This window comes from Thunnus albacares, chromosome 17, assembly GCF_914725855.1.
Source record: "Thunnus albacares chromosome 17, fThuAlb1.1, whole genome shotgun sequence".
NCBI lineage: Eukaryota > Metazoa > Chordata > Actinopteri > Scombriformes > Scombridae > Thunnus > Thunnus albacares.
In genome coordinates, this window is record NC_058122.1 from 28,564,900 (window position 1) to 28,587,442 (window position 22,543).

At 37.8% G+C, this 22,543-nt stretch overlaps 1 protein-coding gene across 1 annotated transcript; it reads left to right on the forward strand.

Annotated features, from left to right (window-relative positions):
* The first annotated feature begins 36 nt into the window (after positions 1–36).
* LOC122967813 (trafficking regulator of GLUT4 1) lies at positions 37–21,967 on the forward strand. Its single transcript, XM_044332641.1, has 5 exons — positions 37–395; positions 10,883–11,163; positions 12,874–13,160; positions 15,207–15,339; positions 15,559–21,967. Exons 2-5 carry the CDS (start codon positions 10,932–10,934, stop codon positions 15,573–15,575), a joined length of 669 nt encoding a protein of 222 aa, XP_044188576.1. The 5' UTR covers positions 37–395; positions 10,883–10,931; the 3' UTR covers positions 15,576–21,967.
* The last annotated feature ends 576 nt before the right edge of the window (positions 21,968–22,543 follow it).

Below are 22,543 nucleotides of genomic sequence, written 5' to 3' on the forward strand. Positions count from 1 at the left end.
ACACACACACACACATGCACACACACACACACACACACACACACGCACACACACACACACACACACACACACACACACACACTCTCTTAAAGCACCCCTCCCTTCCCTTTCAGCTCTTGCGGTGGAACACACGGAGAGCTGCAGCAGTGACACTCAGCACTCTGCATCATCACAGATCAACACCACAATCACAAATAAAAGCAGGAAAAGGCTAAAGAGATACTCCACCATTTCTCCCACAGGTCTGACGGGGCGTTTGGGTCGTAGCTGTGTGTCAGATTTCGTATTTTCCAGCACTGTGGCTCTGTCTCACATCACTGGATTGTACCTCCCGTTTCTTCTTCTGCAGAGACAAGATGAACTTCACCCTGCAGCTTCCCGTTGACTAGGACCAGGTAAGATCTGTGGTGATAAAATATGTTTTTATTTCACATGTCAGGTGTATGAAACATGTGCTGCTGCTACAGTACCTACGGTGGGTGTGTCGCCCTCCCTCAACTCAGCCTGCATCACCCCAACATCTGGATTTTTACCTTTTCTTTGTCTCGCTTTGATGCTGATGCATTTGGTGCATTTTGGACAGCGACTGTCTGTGTGTGTGTGTGTGTGTGTGTGTGTGTGTGTGTGTGTGTGTGTGTGTGTGTGTGTGTGTGTGTGTGCCTTTTTGTTGCCTCTTTGGGACCTTTTCCGGTACAAACACCGACCTTGTCAGGACCAGTCCACAATGAATGGAAGTCAATGCAATGTCCTAACAAGGTGTGTGTGTGTGTGTGTGTGAATTGATGTCACACATGCTCATACATCAGTGTGTTAAATATGTATAAAATACATTTGTAGTTGTGTCACTGTCATGGCGTGACATCCTCTGCATCACAGGACGTGTTTTTTTTATTTTTCCTCATAAGCAGGAACGATTGTGTCATATTTTTTATATATATTTATACATATTATAACTGTTGGCTTCCTTTTTCTCGAAAACCCAGCAAGACACCGGGTGGTTCGAATCACTTCATGCCATGTCCTCCTTCCATGTGGAAATAATGGAATACATTATATAATAGTCAGAATACGGCTGCAGCCAAAGATTATTTTCATCTTTAAACATCTTGTTTTTTCCAAACAACACTCCAAAACACAAAAATATTCAGTTTACAAAGATAGAAAAAAGAGGAAAGCAAGAAATCTTCACATTTGAGAAGCTTTAACAGCAAATATTTGCAGCACATAATGATTGCTCGATTATAAATAAATATTGTTGTTGACTAATTGCAGCAGTGGAAGAAGTATTGAGATCTTTTACTCAAGTAAAAGTAGCAATAATACAATATAAAAATACTATTAATGAGTAAAAGTCCAGCAATCAAAATCTTACTCAAGTAATAGTACTTACATAGTTACTTTAAGTATCAAAAGTAGAAGTTCTCAGTGTTATATTTATTATATATATTTACACAGATATAGTGTCTGTAAAAAGTATTGACTGCTCTTGGAATTATTCATATCTTATTGTTTTATAAAATGGAGTAATAGAGGATTTAAAGGACAGGTTCACAATTTTTATGTCTTAAGAAAACAGTCAGGTGTCCACAGTAACAGTGAAAGAGGTTTTTCCTCGCTGTAATCATTCCTCCTGTTCATACTGGATATTAAAAGATCCTTCAAATGTGCTTTCAATGGAAGTGATGGAGGCCAAAATCCACAGTGTGTCCACACAGTCGTTTAAAAGTCTGTGTGAAGCTTCTATTCAGCTTCATCAGTCTGAGTTAGTCATATCAAGTGGATATCTCACACATTTACAGTCTTTTTAGCATCAAATTCCCTCTTTGTGTTTCCTCGGACAGTGTTTCCCTGTTGAGCTGCAGGTGGAAGTATAGTAACAAAAAGAGGAACTTTGGCACTAAAAAGACTGTAACGTTGAAAGATATCTACTTGATTTGACTCATTTGGACGCTGAAGCTTCATATTAGCTTCAGATAAACTTTGAAATACATTTTTGCACAGAAGGAGGACTGTGGCTTTTGTCCTCCATCACTTCCATTGTAAGGTCATTATGAAGGGATCTTCTAATGGTCAGTATGAACAGGAGGAATGATTACAGCAAGAAGAACAGGTTTCACTGTTCATTTGGGCTCCTGACTGTTGTTTTAAGACACACTTAAAAAATTATGAACCCGTCCTTTAATCCCAGTAAGACAGCGAGCACGCCGACCCCCAAGTGAAAAAGTAATGGAGCGTTACCAGGATTAGTAACTGTAATAACTTACAGTACAGCACACAGTCATCTCACAATGTGACAGCGTCAACATGACATCACTCAGTCTGACACAGACAGTGGTGGAAGAAGTCTGTTCATCATATCATCATCATGGCTGCCAGTTTACTGAGGGCCTGTTCACACCTGGCATTAAAATGTATCTTTGGTTGATCTGATCACAGGTGAAGAGCTCTAAGTAGAGGTGCACCCAAGACGCATTGAGGATGCATTGAGATCTGATCACTCAGACCACATTCAGAGGTGGTCTGAGCCGCATGTGGCCACATTCTTTGAGCAGTGTGTACGTGATTGTGTCCTGGGCCACACTGAAGGACTGCCTGCTCAACTGACATCCTCTGTTTAAGCTTGAGAAACAACAAGAAGAAGCAACAACAGGCAAAATGGATTTGATTTCCATTCAGGAGTTTTGATTTTGCCCGCATGCCAAGGTCTTTGCAAACTTCTTTTAATTTCTGGCAGGCTTGGCAGAGGAAGTGCCAAGCCTGCCTCCTGCCAGTTAAAAACAAGGCATTCGATCTTTGCAAACTGAAATGATGTACGTGTTTGTTTGCATATAAAGCATCGTTGTTATCACAGTGTCTAAAGGTGCCTTTAGTTATTATGGTGTGTTGATGAGCTAGCATAGCTGCCACCAAAATCTGCTCTGTGGTCAGTCTGTGTGATGAAGTTGAGGTGGCAGCTCAGTGAGTGTCAGCAGGATGAAGGTCTGTCTCTCCATCTGAGACCAAACTCCTCTGGTTTAATGACAGGTTTTACAGACTTACAGCCGCAAATCTGTTCAGCAAATCAAATGGAGGTGGATGACTATGTCCAGCCATTATCCAGTGTTTAATAAAAGGTCTCTATCGAGTCAATACATCAGCAAACTGATGATCTAACCCCGGCATGAAATAAACATCCTCAGAGCATCGAGTCATTACACTGCTGCTGCAGAGCTAAAAACAACACTCTGATAGCTTTAATGGTCGTCTATTCCTGCTAATTTTCCCTGCTGTCTCCTAAGTGTCCGACGCAGCTCAATGCAGTCAACGCTAATCCTGCCACTTACTGAGAGAGGAACAGAGGCAACAGCAGGTTAATTGCGGTGGGAGTCAGCTGTTTAGACCCTGACCCCTTTAATGGACTTTCAGCATTTCATTAAAGACCTTTCACCCTTTCTTTGGAACTGAGTGTCAGTAAGAGAGAAAGAAAGGGGGAATATTACCTCGTGTCCCCAATTTTTAGTAGAGACAGCAGATGTGAAAGCTCACACTTCTTTGCTCAATGTCAAACGGAGACAACTTTGTGCACCAACATTTTAGGCTGTTTTCTTAAAGACCTCTGAATACTGAAACACGGACACAAAAGGAAAGCCATTAAAAGGACGACATTGCAGTTTCGAAACTATATCTGTTTTAGCCAGTACTACAAAACGATTCTGTTTACGTTGCAGTGACCGCGCCCTCTAGTAGCCGTAGTAATTGTAATGGGAGTAAAGCAGGAAATCAGGTGATGTTATTATAGAGTGACAAAGGGTGGATGGATGGATCAACTAAACATCAGACTTAAACACGAGCGATCATTGTTCACCTCTTGTTTCCAACTGATAGTCAACACAGGTTTCTTTTAACTATTACCACAGTCATTTCCTGATGGTATCTAAGTAACTATTACACCAAAACTTGTCTATATCCTTGAGGTCTAACAAATGTGTTGCAACGCTGATTTTTTAAAATGGCTATCATTAACGGTGTTGGTCGTGGCTTGTAGTGATGAACCTACAGAGAATTATCAGTGACTCTGCAGCTCCTCTCGGCTTTACGGAGCTTTATAGAAAGTTTCAGCTCATTGTTTATCTGTCCGGCTGCAACTTTACTGTTCTGGTTCACTCTCAGCGCTCCCATAGCGTCATTTTGGGCCGCAGTAGGCAGCTGTTTTCTGAGAAACCCACTGTACACTACCTGCTCAGCACCAAACAGCAAACGGACACAGTTAGCTGTAGACTAGCTGGTGAACATAGTGGAGCATTTAGCAGCTAAAGAGCCAGATATTTCCCTCAGGAGTTGGTAGAGAGCAAAAACAGAGCTAAAAGAGAGTGAATATTGGATTTACATTCACCAGGTGGACAGAAACATGACTGCACATGAATGGAAATAAGCAACTGTTTGCTCAGCACATCAACTTAAATGCTGATGGTATGTCAGAGCTGTGTTCACTACTTGTTTCTGCTGAATCGTAGAGGACAAAACATCAGTCAGTGCAGGTTTAAATATTTTAAATCCTGCATTGTTCACATCCATGTTTACAGTCTTCTTCTTCCCTGCCTTTGCTGCTGCATTGCTGCGTTTCTTGGTGCATTACAGCCACCTGTAGATTGTTGGAATAATGTGAACCCACGGCAGAAATGTGTCATTAAAAAGTTTGTTTTTACCCTGGTTGATGTTCTCTTGATTTGAAAGGTTTACTGTGGACATTAAATACAATTCTAATTGATTATAAGTGACAGAAGTGTCAGTTATTATCTTGAAACCAAACACACCCACATGACAACCATTAAATAATGTCTATAAGAACACCATATGTTTAAAGAAATAATCACAATACAGTTTATTATAAAAGTGTTTTTAACCTGGCAGTTGAACGTTGCAGCTAGTAGAAGATGCACAATTAATATTATGATTTACCATCTTCAACACATCTGTAAATACAACCATATTTGATAGAAAACAAATATATCAAATACATTTCAAAAATGTGTTTTTCTGTCGGATGAACCACAAATGAAAAATATAAAGTTTAAAAGGTCCTCCTCTCTGTCTCTGTCTTCATCTCAAAATAACGAGCATGAGTCATTTCACAAAAGATTTCAGAGCTTTTTGCAGAGGTCTGATGAAGATCAGTATCTTGTAAGATGTTTTAAATTACACTAAAACTACAAAAAAAAAAAAAAAAAACCCTGAGGCTACTAAAAAAAATGCAGTGTACTAGGATAGATACAGTAATAGAGTGTAAGAAAAGACTGCATTTGTCCTCAGTCAGCTTTTACAGAGTAAAGCAGCGCTGCAGCGTTTGGTCCTCAGGGGGAAACAGTACAAGTCATCAATCGAGTCTTGGCAGCTCATTACAATATTCACTGTGTCGGTGCTGCAACGGAGCTTTCTTTCAAATCTCCTCTTTAAGAAGCTGTACCTCCTGCAGGCTGACGCTCAGATCAATAAGTCTCTGCCTGAGTGATGTGGTGGCGTTCATGACATCCATACTGCTGCAGGATGATCAACATTTTGTCAAAGTAGAGATCACAATACCGTTCAAGCATGTTCAAAAGTTATAGTAAGATACAAAGAACAGCTGCAGGAAAACTATACATGTTTTAATGCTTTATAATGGACAATTAATATATAAAATACATAATAAAGTTTATTAAGTTTGGATTTAAATCGTGCAATAATAAAATGATAACTAGGACACGAGTCTGCAGGCATGCTAGCAGCTCTGAGGGTATAGTTAATGTTGATGCGTAGCATATATAATGTTTACCATGTTCATAGTGTTGGTTTAGCATGTTAGCATGCTAACATTTGCTAATTAGCACTAAACACAAACTCTGAACACTTAGTGTGAACAAGTCTGAACTGAATTCTGTCAGATGAACATAAAGACCACATCTGTGAAAAGCTGTAAAAGAGACAAATTGAAGTTGCTGAGGAGATTGTTCTCATATCAGATATCTCTATAAACGGGTTTCCGGTTTACGACAATCAACACGTAGCCACAATGCCCTGATAGCTTATATATGAACCTTTACGGTATTAAGAAATAAAGCAACTTGCTGGAAACCAGAGAAATTACTGCTTAGAAGTGAATTTATATGTGACACATCCTTGCATTTCCAAAACCACCTTTGACAGACATCTGTCAGTTCTGTCAGTTCATATGACACATATTCCAATCAGTGTTGCTGGATACAGCTAATGGTTTCCAGCCCAAAAACTGTTCAAAGACACACACAAACTGTGCCAAAACACACACACAAAACCACCCAAAAATATTTGTTCAATATTTAGTTCAGTATATTAACTGTTTAACTGTACCACACTTAAAAGCAATGCACACCGACAGCTGAAGCATACATAAAAAAAATCCTATAGCAACAAACAACAGCAGCAGCCACTCATCACAGCAAACCACTGACAATCATAAGGCTGCTTTCACATGATAACCTTATTTATTTGTAGTTTTGTTCAGGTCTACCAAAGTAAAGAGTAGAGAGAGGTGCTCTCCTTCTTCTTCTTCTGTGTTTATTGGCGGTTGGCCTTACGGTTGGCAAACAGCTTTTAGGTGATTTACCGTCACCTTTTGGACTGGAGTTTTGCCCTCCATATTAATAAATGACGTCATTAGCTTTAGCCTTAGCCAACCTCAAGGTGAAATGAGAATATCCTCCACACACTTGTTTATAAGGCGGCTGCTGTCTTTTTGCAACTAGATCTCATTTCAGCCAATGACATGATAACTTTCAACTTTATTTTGGAGACTCTGGGTAACATCGCATAATTGACAGATGTCGCTCTTTGTTTGAGCTCTATGTTTAACATTACATACAGTTGTTGTGCCAGTGTGACCAGCAACCAGTGATTCTGCAATGGCGTGGCTGTCTAGTAACATCATGATGACTGTTGGGATTGGGATGCACTCTTAGGTTTTGTTTCAAATTAATGTATAAATGTATAATGTTTGAAAACCACCATATTGATCCCAAACCAGCCCAAATTTTGTTAACCCGCCAAAACCAATTTTGACCTGCACAATCAAAATAAATGATGCCCAATTAGGGGGGAACCCTCCCAATCTGACAACACTGATTCCAGTGAGAAACAGCAGCTAGCAGCAGTGATTACGCTAACACAGATTACACAAAGTTAGCTCTATAGGTAGTGAAAAATTAATTAAGAGTGTCCCAAACAATCAACCAGCAGCACAGAATCCCCCCCACACAAGTAATGTTAGCATGAAAACAATTAAGTAATGTTAGCATGAAAACAGGAAAGTACGTTAGCATAAGAACAATGAAGTAAGGTTAGCATAAAAACAGGAAACTAACGTTAACATTAAAACAATAAAGTAACATTAGCATAACAACAATAGCGTAACATTACCATGAAAACAAAGTAACGCTAACATGAAAACAATAAAGTTTGTTATCATGAAAACGATAAGGTAATAATAATAATGTTAACATTAAAACATTGGCATGAAAACAATAAAATAACATTAGCATGAAAAACAATAAAGAAATGTTTGTGTGAAAAAAATAAAGTAACGTTAGTATGAAATGGGGGTGTGCCCGAATACATTTACGTTATTCGGTGAAGCACATATAGTGGGGTTTTTTTTTTTTTACGAATACCTGTTTCATACAAATATTTTTAAAATTATTTGTTTTTGGGAAGAAAAAAAACGTCAAATACCAGCACGCAAGTCGGTTACATCGCTATCTCAGTCTCTGTCCTCTGCTCCACTGTTATGTCTATCAGCAGGTCTCAACGAGGGGAGTCACATCCACCTGCTACATGACACACATTTCCTAATTTGGACATCACTCCCAGAGTTGGGGGTGTTCCCCTTAGATAAAGGCACTGACACACATGAAACGCTCCCAAGGGACTCTCCATAACCTGTTGTTCTCCTCCTTTCCACAAAGTTAGATTGGAAAAAATAGGTTCAATAATAGCCTTTGAAGTTCTTCCCTACATGTTACATTCTGTGCTGTCTCTGTGTTATGGGGGTATAAATAGGTAGAGGTCTGTCTCCAATGAGGCGATAAGCAAAGTTTTAGCTCAGTAGTCAGCGCGGTTATCTACAATCTGGGAAACTCCAGTTCGAAACCTGGTGTGGGGACCTCCGTCATAAGATTTATTCATGAACACTTATTGTAACACTTTAATTTTCTAAAACTAATAGCATAATAAAAATAAAAACTGAATTTTTAAGCTTCTCTCCACTTTTATTCGAATACAAATACATATAATTTTGCTGCCTCAACAAATACAGATACAAATACAAATACTGGGCCCTCTGCACATCCCTAGTATGAAAACAATAATGTTGACATGAAAACAGTACAGTAACGTTAGCCTGAAAACAATAAAGTCACGTGAGTGAGAAAACAATAAAGTTGCTTTAGTGTGAAAACAAGAAAATATCATTAGCATAAACACAACAAAGTAACATTAGCGTGAAACACTACCATGACGGCAATAAAGTAATGTGAGGAAGAAAACAATAGAGTATCTGCAGTTTCCTGATAATGTACTAGTCACTGGACTGCAGTGTTTACAGGTAATACAGGATTTAATCAGTAGAATTGATCAGCCATACAGGATTATGACCAGAGACTCTGATCATCTGTACTGAAATTCAGTTTACAATGCAGTCCAATAAAAAAGGTTGTGATATGAAGCACAGGCTAGTGAAGCTGTAAATAAAAACATGCTCAGTGGTGTCTGCCTTACGCAGAACAACTCTCCGTAGACTGAAAACATGGTTATAGTCTTTGGATCTGTTTCTAAAAAAACTAACCTGACAAAACTCTTCATAATGAAGAAACATGTCACCCAGTGCAGCGGTGTGGCTCACTGACAACAATGGATGTCTACAGCACAGAGCAATAAGATATATCAGGCTATCAGGCACACAATACTTGTTAGTAGATAAGTTAATCATTGGTTTGAGATTTGTTGACAAGAAGACAAATATTAAAAATCCCCAGAATTTTTACATTGTTGGTTCTTTTATTTAAGTATCTGAGTGCTTCCTTCAACACTGTGGGACTAAAAACAAATACAGCTCATGTCCACCTACACAAGTGACCGGGAGCCAAAAACTTCAGCACCTGGCAACAAGAAACTGTTGAGTCACTGGTATGAATCAACAACCCTGTCAACCCCCGCAGATAGATCTTTGTTTTACATATACTTATATATATACACATGTACACAGTATACTGTGCTAGAAGTAACAAAAACTTTCTTCCTCTTGTCCTGTTAGACAACAAAGATTGTATAATCTTGTAACTTCTGGTTATATTCAGATTAATACGCATCAATGTATAAGTAGATAATCCATTTGAGAATACATCTTAATTTATGACAAATAATCTGCATTTTTTCTTCCATGTTGGCTTAAAAATTGGGATTAAAAATGTATTTTGGCCTTAGTGGAAACAGTAGTGGACAAAATTATCGCACCACAAACAGTTCATTTAGTAGCTCCTCTGGAGCTTTCGATTGTATCACAAAAAAGAGAAAAACTCAACTTTTTTTGTTTAATTTAATCTAAAAACATAAACTTTGTTGACTTTGATCCTTCTTGTCATGCTGGTTTGAGAGTGGAGACACTAAATAGAATTTCTGACAGCAAAGCAGAAAACTTTAATACCGTTCTTTGATTACAGTGCAACAGTTTTAATATTCTCTCTCAAATCTCTGGACTCACTGTGGAGACGCAGCATTTAATAACACTGCAGTTATTAAGTGAGGAAAATAAACAATATGAATAAAACCAATATTGCATCCATGACCCACTTTGTTGCCTGATGTCTGTTGGATAGTTTTTAAAACTGAATAATTCTCCAAACCAAATAATCATCTTACATAAAAGTGCACAAAATCAACTTATCTCAGAATAACATAAATGATAATTCAACAAAAGAGCAACAAAACATGACTTAAAACATACACAGTAATCTGTAAAACATAAAATACTAACATTGTGAAAACAAGAACTTGCTGCGTTCAGAGTTTAAGACATATATACATCAGAGGTACAGGTGTTTTAATTCTGTTTCGTTCTACCAACTGCTGATGAAAATATTGAACTCAGTTTGCTTGTTTGACATTCAACTGTCTTGTTGACATCTCTATGTCATCTCATATCGGGCAGTTAAAGCAGGTGGGATTCAATAAACAGTAACCATGAGCAGAAAGCTGCACAGATCTGCAGACTGTTGATTCGCAGTGGGATTGGTAGTACTGGCTGCTGTCATTCTCATGCTGTTATAATTTTTAAAAACAAACTATAAAAATATGTTCTTGGCTGATGTTGGCTGCCAAAAGCAGTAATTTGTCATAAATTATGAGGCATTTTGTGATTATTTTTAAACTTTTATTTAAATGGCCAATCTGGTGTTATTCCATATTTTTCTTATGTACGGATCCATGTTGTAAGTGGAAGTAAACAAGCCTTCATCACTGTTGTAGCACCTCACCTGAAAACCCACAGTTGAAAACCCACATAACACTGTAATGTTTGTAAAGGATCTCACTTTTTAGGTGCTTTTGCCTAGAGATCTGTCCAGGAGATCCCGTGGAAGCAGTTCTACGGGATCTGTTCTGTGCTGTTATCTGCTGCTGCAACAACAAATTGACACCTCAAGCCTCTGCTCCATGAAATCTATTTGACTTAAAGAAATCTCCATTAAATCATTTCATTCTTAGCAGCATGTTGACAAAGGACCAACCAGAGCCCGCTAAAGTCTGTCTACAGTACAGAGGAATAAGATATATCAGGCTTTGACACACAGCAACATAGTAGTAAAATCTATGCTTCTATGGCTTTAATCTGTTTCAGAGCGAGCCTTCAGCTTTTCTTCTCCATTTAGCTTCGTCTGCACAATCCGATGGCCACCAGTCCCAGCACCACCCAGCCATCCAGCAACATGGAGGAGCCACAGCAGCCGGACCAGCCAACCAGCACACAGCCGGAAGGAGAAGCCAACCACACCGCTGTGACTTCTCAACCGGCCAGCGCTAAGCATCAAGTCCCACCCCCGACAACAGACGCTCCTGAACAAATAGAGCACGACAAAGCCATGGATGAGCTGACCACGATGAGCGACAACACCGAGACCAGTAACTACAACACATGCCCTGTTCCTGTGCACATCATCCAACACTTGTGACACTTCAATTTATGTTATCTGACTTTTCTTATTTCAGGGACAGAGATGGTTTAAAGAGCTCTTATCATTTCTCATCCAGTTCCTTTCTCAGTATTTGACCCCAATGCTTTCTTTCTCTCCAAATAAATCCACCTTCTTTTATTGAATTTATTGTCCCTACTGTGACTAGAGTCCTTCTTCATAAAAGTGATGATAGACAAGCAGCTGTTTGACTGACCTGAAGCTGGGCACCTTTTGTTGGAAATTAAATTTAAATTTATTTTGGTCTGCAAGTAATTACGCAAACAACAGCGAAAAGTCTTCCAAATAATACAACACAGCATGCAGCTTACTGTGTCTACACTTTTTACAATACACAACCTGTTGGACATCCAAAAGTAACTTACAATACCACCACCATTCTCATGTTGACGTGAAATTCTTTGCCACAATTTTAAATGCGTGATCACTGAAAAGAAAACCTAAGAATCATACATACCGTCCATCACTTGAACTCACTTTATTAACGCAGTTTCTGTCCTCAGTCCTTCATCAAGCAAAATTCATACAGACATAAAAGTGTGAGAACTTTTTTGAAATTACAACCTTAAAATATTTGTTCATTAAAATGTTTTTTAAACTACAGAGTAGGATACACTACATAACAATACAAAGAGCATTTATTTGTTAAACAAATAGTTAAAATTGTTTGAATTTTAATTTTAAATACTTTTTATCAGAATATTTAGATTTCGTAAATGACTGAATTAGAGCAACTTGAATTTTCTGCCTAGCTTTGTTAACCTTGCAAAAGGGAACTAAAGGAACAAACTACATACAATCTAATGGGTTTCAGAGCAAAATATTGGTTTCAAATGTGAAAATTCTTTCATTTTAATTAACTTTTGAATACTTTCAGTTTTTGACCTGAATTTTCTGAATCTAAATGTGTGAACCTTCAAAACGCTTGCAAAAATGGGTTACAATTTCAAATGTCAGTATCAAAATTTTAACAAAGTATGTGGTAATGGTTCAATTTTACAATTACCTCAGCTTTAACGTTTATTGTCATTATTACGTTTTTTATTTTACTTTTTTATTATACATTAAAAAAGGAAAATTTTGCACATTTTTAGGCACTATATGTACATGCCGTGATGTGCAGAACTAGCTAATAACAGATAATACCAGCCTGTTGATTCTCAGTGGGATCAGTAGTATTAGCTACTCTTTCACGTTAAATGGAGGCATTTCATTCAGTGTTAACATCAAAGCTTGAGTTGTGTATTATAAAAAATAAATATGTTCTTAGCATATTTTTGCTGCCAAAAAGCTGTTGTTTGTGATAAATGACGATAAATGATGTGATTATTTTTAAACCTTTATTTAAGGGAGCAGTCCAGTGTTACGCCATATTTTTCTTTTAGTCAACAAATCCCACAAAAAGTACAAAACCAACAATGTTTTGGTTTCCGTTTCGCAACTTTCCTCCTTCCCTACTCTATCTGTAGCTCTAAAGCTTTAAATCTTTAAAGACACAAATATATAGTTTAAGGCTCAGTAATTTCTTGAAACAGCTGTCCACTCTAGTGTCAAACAGGAGTAAAAACTGCACTTTGTAACACTAATAAATTACATTATCCAGTCATTTAGCCCTGTCTGCCACCTTCTTTCCTTCCAGTCAATGGCATTGGTCCAGTGATGGTCGACTCTCCCACAGTGTCCTCTGTGTCACCCAAACTGCATGCTAAGCCAGGCGGCCATCCTAATGGTCGGCCTCGTTTGGGCAGTCGGGCTGGCTCAGTGGTGGCAGGCTCACCCAGGCCCTCGCTCACCCGCCAACCCAGTGCCATCATAGAGGGCGCGGGGGATGGATCCAAGCCGAGGGACTACCTGATCCTGGCCATCCTGTCCTGCTTCTGCCCACTGTGGCCCATCAACATTGTAGCCCTCACCTTCTCCGTGATGGTACGACTTTAGACTGTGTCTATAACTAATGATCATTTTCATTATTGATTAATCTGCTGATTATTTTCTTAAGGAATCAATCAACGTTATAAACTGGTTGTTATTTAATACAATTACTTTGATTAAAGTGGAAATTGTTCATATATAATATATTCATACAATTGAATTGTCAGTGTTGCTTAGGTCAAGTTTGCATTACACTTGGAGTGGCAGAAGCTGGACTTTCAACTATTTATCCATTATTTTTGGAAAATTCAACTGTATTTTCTTTATTTTTAACTAACAGTTTTAACCAATTATCTATATTACCTATTTCAGCCATTTATCTATCACTTTTAGCAAACTATTTCCACTTCTCTGCTCTCTTTCTAACTAGTTTTCACATTTTCAATGGCACCATGCAGTGCAGTGACGGATAAAATACATTTACTTAAATAAAAGTACCAATACAGAAATGTAAAAATACTCCATTACAAGTAAAAGTCCTGCATGAAAAACCCTATAAAACAAAGAAGAAAAAAGTTCAGATACAAAAATCTGTTTTTAGTTTTTGGACTTTTTCTCTAATCATTGATTTTTTGCTGAAATATTGGATCATTTGAACATTTATTGAAATGAAAGAATGTGAGAAGTTTAGAGGGAAAAATCACTATTTGGTGGAGCTGTTAACAACTCATAGATTTCATCTGAAATGTGACCCCGGGTAGAAACGAGTAGAAACCTCAAGCAGAGCCCGGCTCTTGGTGGGCGGTCATCTGCTTTGACCGGTTGGGTTGAGTGAGAAAAAGAAAGAGGGAAGGGGGGGCGGGGGGATAGAATAACAACAATCAGCCAGGGAAGGACCCCAACAGGACTGCGAAGGACCGCGAAGGCTCGGCCTGCAACCCAGGGTTTCCTGTGAGATGAGAAAGCACAAAAAACTCTGGGGAAGAAGCAAAGTTAGTGACATGCATTGATGTTACATGAATGCATACAGATGGAGAGGAGGAGGGGGAGGAGAGAGGAGCTCAGTGCATCATGGGAAGTCCCCCGGCAGTCTAGGCCATAGCAGCATAACTAAGGGCTGATCCAAGGTGAGCCTGGTTGGCCCTAACTATAAGCTTTATCAAAAAGGAAAGTTTTAAGCCTACTCTTAAACATAGAGAGGGTGTCTGCACTTTGGACGGAATCTGGAAGATGGTTCCACAAGAGAGGAGCCTGATAGCTGAAGGCTCTGCCTCCCATTCTACTTTTAGAGACTGTAGGAACCACCAGTAAGCTGCATTCTGGGAGCACAGTGTTCTAGTGGGATAATACGGTACTATGAGCTCTTCAAGATATGATGGTGCCTGACCATTAAGGGCTTTGTAAGTTAGGAGAAGGATTTTAAATTCTATTATAGATTTTACAGGAAGCCAATGTAGCAAAGCTAAAATGGGAGAAATGTGATCTCTTTTTCTAGTTTTAGTCAGTACACGTGCAGCTGCATTCTGGACCAGCTGGAGAGTCTTTAGAGACTTGCTAGGGCAGCCTGATAATACACACACTGCTTTTTGTAAGACGTCAAAAGCCAAAAAGGTTGGAAACCACTGGTTTCATCTTTAACAATGTGTTTTATTTTAAAAGCCTGTTATATTATCCATTGTGTTAAATCTTCATCTGAAAAGTAACAAAAGCTGTCAAATAAATGTAGTGGAGTAGAAAGTACAATATTTCCTTCTGAAATGTACTGAAGTGGAAGTATAAAGTAGCATCACATGGAAATACTCAAGTAAAGTGACTCAGGTTGATGGGAAACTTACTAGTTATTGTATATTTCCTAAAGATCAGCATTACACCAATTCTTGAAATCCTACTTGGTTCTTTATGTTCCCCCTAAACACAAATAAGTGGCTATATTATTTAAATCAAATTACAGTTTCTGTTTTTTAGTTAGTTTGTTCGTTAGTTAGTTGAATTTAGTTGAGTTAATTCATTTAACTTTCCATGTACCCCCTGGTAACTGCATAAGTACCCTGGTTGGGAATCACTGTTCTAAAAGTTTCTTCATCCTCTCTTTCTACTCAGTCCCGAAACAGTCTGCAGCAAGGCAACATTGATGGTGCTCGCCGTTTGGGCCGTAATGCTATGGTGCTGTCTGTCGTCTCCATTTTGGGAGGGATTGTTATAATTGCTGCAGCCATCGCACTCAATTGGGGATGTAAGTAAAATCTGGCTTTCTTATCGTGTCAGACCTGATTCTCCCTCTATAGTTTTCCCTCAAGAAGATTTAAAGTTAGAAAAAATAATCACATAATTTAAGTTAATGTGGTTACGACAAGCTATAATGTGTAGAATTTGTCTTGCTGAGATAATGCACTGTTTCTCCTCTTTTTAATGTTTAAATCCACTGTGAATTTCTTTCTTTTTCTGCCTGCAGTGATATTAAAATCCTGATAAAAAACTGGCAAGACCGACTTCACAACAACAACTGACCAACACACCACCATCCCCCCACCTCACTGAAGCACGATCGTTCTCAAGCGTCTGCACCAGATGAAAAACTAATAAAAATCTGTTCTTGTTCTTTGCTGTTGTTTCTTGCTGCACGATGAGCATGGTCTGACACCTGATGCCTGATTTGGATACTGAATAGGAGAAAAGGATGGATCACCACATGCTCATTTCATTCTGTGGTAGCAGACTCTTCACACTTCTTTTTCTTTCTGCTGTCCATCGATGAAACCCATGTGTCTGTTGTCATGGAAATGGACGACTGTCTCTATGGAAATAGGATTGTATGAGTCTCCATGCCACAGGTCCAGCTACTGGAGAAAACTGGGGGACGAGGTTTCCACTTTTGATGCCAAAAAATTTGAAACTTGGTCTTAACTGGACTGAAATGGGGAGATGCTGCTGCTGTTGATGAACTTTCTGTCTTTTTTTGGAAAAGGCTACACAGTGTACTGAGAAAATGGTGAATTTTTACATCACCCATCTGTTCCTGTTGGTGTTTATTGTGTGCACATGAACACGGAGATGGACACTCCCACGCTTACTGCTGCTGATGCACGGCCATCATCAAGCACCAAAATCCTGATGTTGCCGCTCTTCTACTTGCTGCTGCAGTGACTCAGACAGACATGCATACAATGTAACAAATATATTTCCAATAATTAATTGATAATTAATTAATGTTTACTTGGGTTTAGAAGGAGCAGAAACCAGTTGCAGCAGCTGTTTGTAAGTTCAAACTTAGCCTCGATATAACGTCAGTGTTTACTGAGAGCAGATTTACACATCACTAAATTAAAACCGATCACAAACTAGTTACGTAGAAATGAGTTGTTACTAAATATTTACAGCTACTAACTGTCAGGTAGAACTGTTGTGTAAAAGTTAACGTTATCTGAGCTGTTTAGATTGAAGAGTAAAAGTATGGTCAACATATCTGACCTGACACTTTACATCTCACAGAAAAAACAAATACTACTACTCAAATTACTGAACCAATAACATTAGACTAAATGACCAATGGTGGTTAGCTTAGCATAATGGGATATTTCCCTCTCACTGTAAACTGTATGAATACTACTAATTCTAACATATTTATCTAGATATGCAGATACAAATAAAACAAATAATTACGCGTTAAGTCACAGCTACATTCACAAAGGATTGGCAGTTCTCTTTATTTTATCTTTTGGACCCTAAAACTCTTATTTTTGGAAGTTATGGTACAGCTGTGATTCTGACAGTCACTTACTGTTTACACAGTTGGTTGCTTCTTATTGAATGGCACAACAAACACTTTACAAAAGTTTTTTTATAGAGTTTTAATGGTACAACCTGATTTAGTAAATCACTCGTTTGAAGCTAGTTAGTAGTCACTAAGAACTTAAGAAAGACTTTACACACTTGGTGATGAATTTATGATAAGCTACTACAACAGAGTCCAGTTCTTTAGGAAAATTCCAGGAAATTCCTATTTTCCCTCAATTATTATCAATTTATCTTTCTTCTCTTCTTTCCACAAAACTTCCAAAGACATTGGAAACCCATTGGCATTACCAAAGCACTCCAAAACTAAAAAAAAAAAAACTGAATTAAGAGTATAAACATCACAAGACATTCATTTGAAATTGAAATATCATAAATTCAGTGTAGACATCTATGTCGTTGTGGTCAGATGTGGCTCATTGTAAAACAGGCATTTGAATAAATCCAGAATAGCAAACAGTTCAGAGGAGCAAGATTTGAGATCTGTGGTGTAACCTAAGTCATCCAAATTAATAGAAGCTGTGGAGCTCACAGAGAATAGCATTAAACTACCCATCACTTCATGTCCATTAAGTGGAAAACAGTGCACCTCTTGTGGTCAGAGAGAATAATTAAGTGTATTTGAATCAGAGGGACTCAGTTACAGGCAGATAGCTGCACGTAGACATCCAGACAACCACATGCATGCTGTGAGCAGGGCCTGTAGCTATGACTAAGGGGTTTTAGGAGGAGGTCCATCTTCAACATTTCTACAATTATTATTGGCAGATTCCAGATTATTCCAGTATTACAGATAACTTTAACTTTGGTTACTTTAAGGCCAACAAAAATAAAGTAAGGTTCCAGTATTTCTCTGCCAGCATTTTAAGCTCTTTACTTCATGCTGGAAAACAAACTTTACTGAAAATACAAGTTAACAAATAAATTAATAAACAAAATATGGAAAATCCAGATTTTTTTTGCCACACTAGCAACATGGCTCCAGATGGTGATGTTGGTTTTTCAGTGCGCGATGTTAGAATTTAACTTAAAGCACTGCCACTGTGCCTAAATACAGACTCACAGAGCTGCTAGTGTGACATGTTTTGGCGTGCTCTGGACTCAAAACTACAGTACTTCCAAAATTCTGGCTACCATCCTCGCTATGAGGCTCTGTTTTGGCATTGGTTTGTTTAAAATCATCCTGATTTTTGTTTGTGTTGAAGGAATATCCTGGGCCATAACATAATAGTTTTAGACATGATTTTGATATTATGCATCATTATTAGAAAAAATGAAAACCATATAAATCATTGTAAAAAAGACCAGGGGTGTTAGACGTAACGTTGGCTCTAATGTGACAACGTTTTGGTCGATGAGCTCAAACAGCAGCTTCATTTTTACCCAGAAAACCTTCAAAGAGCTCATTTCGTCCTTGTCAAGTCAGTGCCCTCTCAGCTTTCACAGTCTCGATGTCACACCGTGCCAAACACTGGAGGGTGTGCCAACCTGAACAGACATAGCCCTCTGTTTTGGCCTGGTGGAGTTCAAATGTGTGTGCGTGCTAACAGACACTCTGTGGACAGATTTAAGGAAATAGGCTGGCGTTATGGAGCTGAATCAGCCCGTTATCTCCTATAACCTGTGCATGTTTACAGTATTTATTACAGAATGCTTTTACATAAGACTGTAGCCTCATTTAGCGGGACAGCTAACTGAGTAGCACTTTGTAAATAAATAGTATGAGAAATTGTAATATGCCTGCCCAGTGAAGATATCGCCTTTTCTCTTTGGGTTGTCATGGAGACGTAACTGACCCACAATCAACTTGGCGCCATGCAGCTTGATCTTTACAGCAACAACATTTCCTTAAAAAACCCACAGTTCCATGTGCAATTTCAGCAAGTGGTTTTGACATCTAATAGGTATCTGCAAATTATCCTGAATTAAGACAGATTTTGACAAGTCAGAAATCATTTTGAGACATCTGTGCAGCAGCACAAACATTGCACTGTTTTAAAATTTACTAGACTAACAGACTTCACAATTCTGACTTATACTTTTAACTTAAAGATATCACTGCTGTAGTTTTGACTAGCCATAACTCCAGTTTCAGATTTTGACAACTGAATTTTGACATATCTTAGTTTTAGATATCCATAATGATCCTTAGGAAATCTTTAAATGTGCTAAACTTCAACTGAAAATTATGATATATGGAATGCACATTTCTTGATAGCACAAATGGAGATTGTAGATATTTTAATGTAATGTCTGTCAATCTTTTCATTCTTACATAGTGGCAGATTTACCTCTCAAAATTCCTTGTTATTTTTTAAACAAAGTTTGAACAGAAGTAGACAAAAGCAACATATCATTTTCAGGTAGAAAAAAAACATTGCAAACAAAGTGTTCAGGGCAGGTTGAAGACCTGACTTTTAATTTGCAGGCAGCATTTCTACAAACGTTCACCTCAAGTTTTAGAACTTTGACCATATTTAACATGGGACATCAGAAGATATAAATAACAGAAAACCCCTAAAAGCAGAATATGGGTCGCTATATTTAATGTGAATCTTGTCTATCTTTAAGATGTCAAATCTACTCACTATAAAAGCTCAGCCTAAAAGATCAAAGCAGTGGCGTATTTGAACTCTGCACCAATCAGATGACGTCTCTGTGTGGAGGTGAGGTCAGGTCAGACTCAACAGTGGTGGGACGAGGGGGGTCCTAAAATGTCACTTTGGCCCCACTCACACCTTCACTCCACCCACTCCTGTACTGTATGTAGCATGCTTGTTTACTAATCACATTATGCAAAAATGGTCCCAGCTCAATGTCAGTATGAATGCTAGCTTTCCTGATTTTTGCTATAGTCGCGTACTCTTATACGGTTTTGTATGGAAACTGCTTGCGCTACCTCTCAGAGTTGCCTACAGTGATTTATGAAATGCGCCTCATTTGTTTCACTATGATGATTTGAACTGACTGTTAAATCTCTTGTGCTATTGGTTGTATTTTGCGCTATTTCCACTGCTAACCTATTTAACATTATAGCTATGATATTAATGTGCGGGTTGTTATTCCCACAAATCTATCTATACAATCACACATACTTTATTCAACTGACACAAGTTCTGTAAATAGGAAAACTCCTGTACTACGTATATCTGAAAAGAAAAGTCAAGTTCAAGTTTATATGTCACTCAACCACACATGAATTCACACATACAGTACCAGCCAAACTTTCGACTGGTACTGCGTAGTTGAACTAAATGTCATCTCTACAGGGTCCAGTTTAAGTCAAACATATGGAAACTAAACTTATAGGGAAGCCAAATGTTTAGTTTTTAGGAAGCCCTAAAAGTTTAGTTTTGTTGAGAAATGAAAAGTTCTGAGGAAGGATTTTGCTTATCAAATATACAATCTGTAATGATCTCTTCGAAATCATAGTATGTGTGTAGGCCGTTGTTGTTAGCATAGCTAACACATAATGGTGGAAACTAGCGAGCCGTAATCCTGATGCCAAACTATCAGAAAAGAAATGTGTGAAAGTATTTTGGATTTGACTCCATTGATGGAAAACTCATGCATAAAAGTAAGGCTGTTAGCTGACTTTGTGAAATGTTGCTGCCTTACAGTAATGTAATCATATCACTCAGTGAAGCAACAGAGGCACCGTGAATTTACAGAACGTCAAATCTTCTGCATAATTTAGGATTAGGGCTACATTATATGGATTAAGGTCAAATTAATTTGAATGATTTACATGTTATATTGAATTTCATAAAAATTGGATGTTTAAAAAACACGCCCTCTATAACATCTAAGAGAAAGTGTGAAATATAACATTATATCAGCGTGTAAAGTTTTCAAAATTCAGCAATGTTCATTATCCAACAATCTGAATTGGATTTTACTGTAACTTTTCTCAAACTTGTAAAGTCACACTTATTTGTATAGTTTATATTAGTGTATAGTGCCTCAAAGGGATTTACAGAATATCAGCAACATAATGAAAATGTTTGGCGTCTGGCAGGTGTATTGAAGAAAAAAACAACAAATTTGTGTGCAAGAATGAATAAATTGTGCACACAAATTAATAATTTATATGGGTCACTTGGATTTAACGCAGTTTTGTTTGGATTTTGGATGGATATGCATGGAAATACTTCACATTTTGCTCATTCAACATCAATTAAATATGTAAAATGTCAATATGGCGAATGATATGTTCTGTTTATTTGAAAGATTAATTCAAGAGCATGATTTATTCATTTATTCCTCCCAGGCTCTGTAAAAATTGGACAATCTGAGGAGAAATCAATCGATGATATGGTGCAATAGATGGGTTGTAATAATAGAAAAATAAGATCGTTGCACTTAATAGATATAAATATAATGAAAGATTAAGATTAGTCCAGTATCAGTCCAATAACATATAACATATTGTGAAAAATGTACACATATGGTAAACACATTTCAGGCCACCCTGTAGCTTTGGTTCAAAAAGCTCAAAATCTTCTGTAGGACTTTTTATTTCGAAAACGCAGTCCACTGTGCATGCTGTATAGATGCTGTATTTAAAGAAGACTCATTCATTTTGATGTTAACAACACTTTAAATGGCACCTAACAGAAGAAATCAGGTTTTTTGTTGTTCTGTCTTGTCAGTTTTTCTTTTGTTTGCTCTTTTTCATCACTTTAAGTTCTTTTATAAATGCTCTTTTGACACCTGATTACCTGATCTTTTTTTAAATAGCAATGTGTGTGTGTGTGTGTGTGTGTGTGTGCGTGTGTGTGTGTGTGTGTGTGTGTGTTTGTGTGCGTGTGTGTGTGTGTGTGTGTGTGGGGGGGGGGGACTGTAAGCATGTGTAGACCATCAGCTGACTTCATTATATCCTCGTGTTATTGATTGCTACCTTCTCACACTCTTTTTGTGCCTGTGCATGCCTTAAGTTGACTGCTTTATGAAGCATACAGAATGAGTATGGGTGTACACAAAAAAATTATCAAAGACACTGTCAATCTTGACTACTGATGTTGAATATTTGATCATGTTTGAAGGGAATAAATCCCAGTTAAATACTACCTCCTCTGGGTCTGCAGGCTCATGAATCCATACCACATGCTCTGTTGTACTGTACCATACATTCAAAGGTACTTTACTACATGTTTTCTTGTACTGTACCATATATTCATGTTCTGAGATACTTTATTACATGTTCTGTGGTACTTTACCACATGTTCTGAGTGCTGAGATATTTTAGCACATGTTCTGTGGTAAACGTCAAGAAATAGCAAACAAGTCTCTGAGTATCACAGGAATTTAACTACAAAACCTGTGGTAAAGTACCACAGACTCTATGGCACAATCCTGAGGTAAATATCTCAAAACACCACAGAAGTCTCTGACTAACACTGATAAAAAAAATACATACAAAGAAACTTTAAAGATTAATGTGGAGTGGAGAGAAATGGTGTCATCAGCTGAAAATCCTCAAAGAAAACAACTAAAAAAAAAAAGTCAGAAAACTTGATTATTATGAATGCACAACATAACCCACTGTTTTTAAGCAACAGCTCATTTCGGGATATTCACTGTCTTGTTTATGTTGAAATGAGAACATGGATATCAATCTGGAGCTAAACCATAGAGGTGATTAT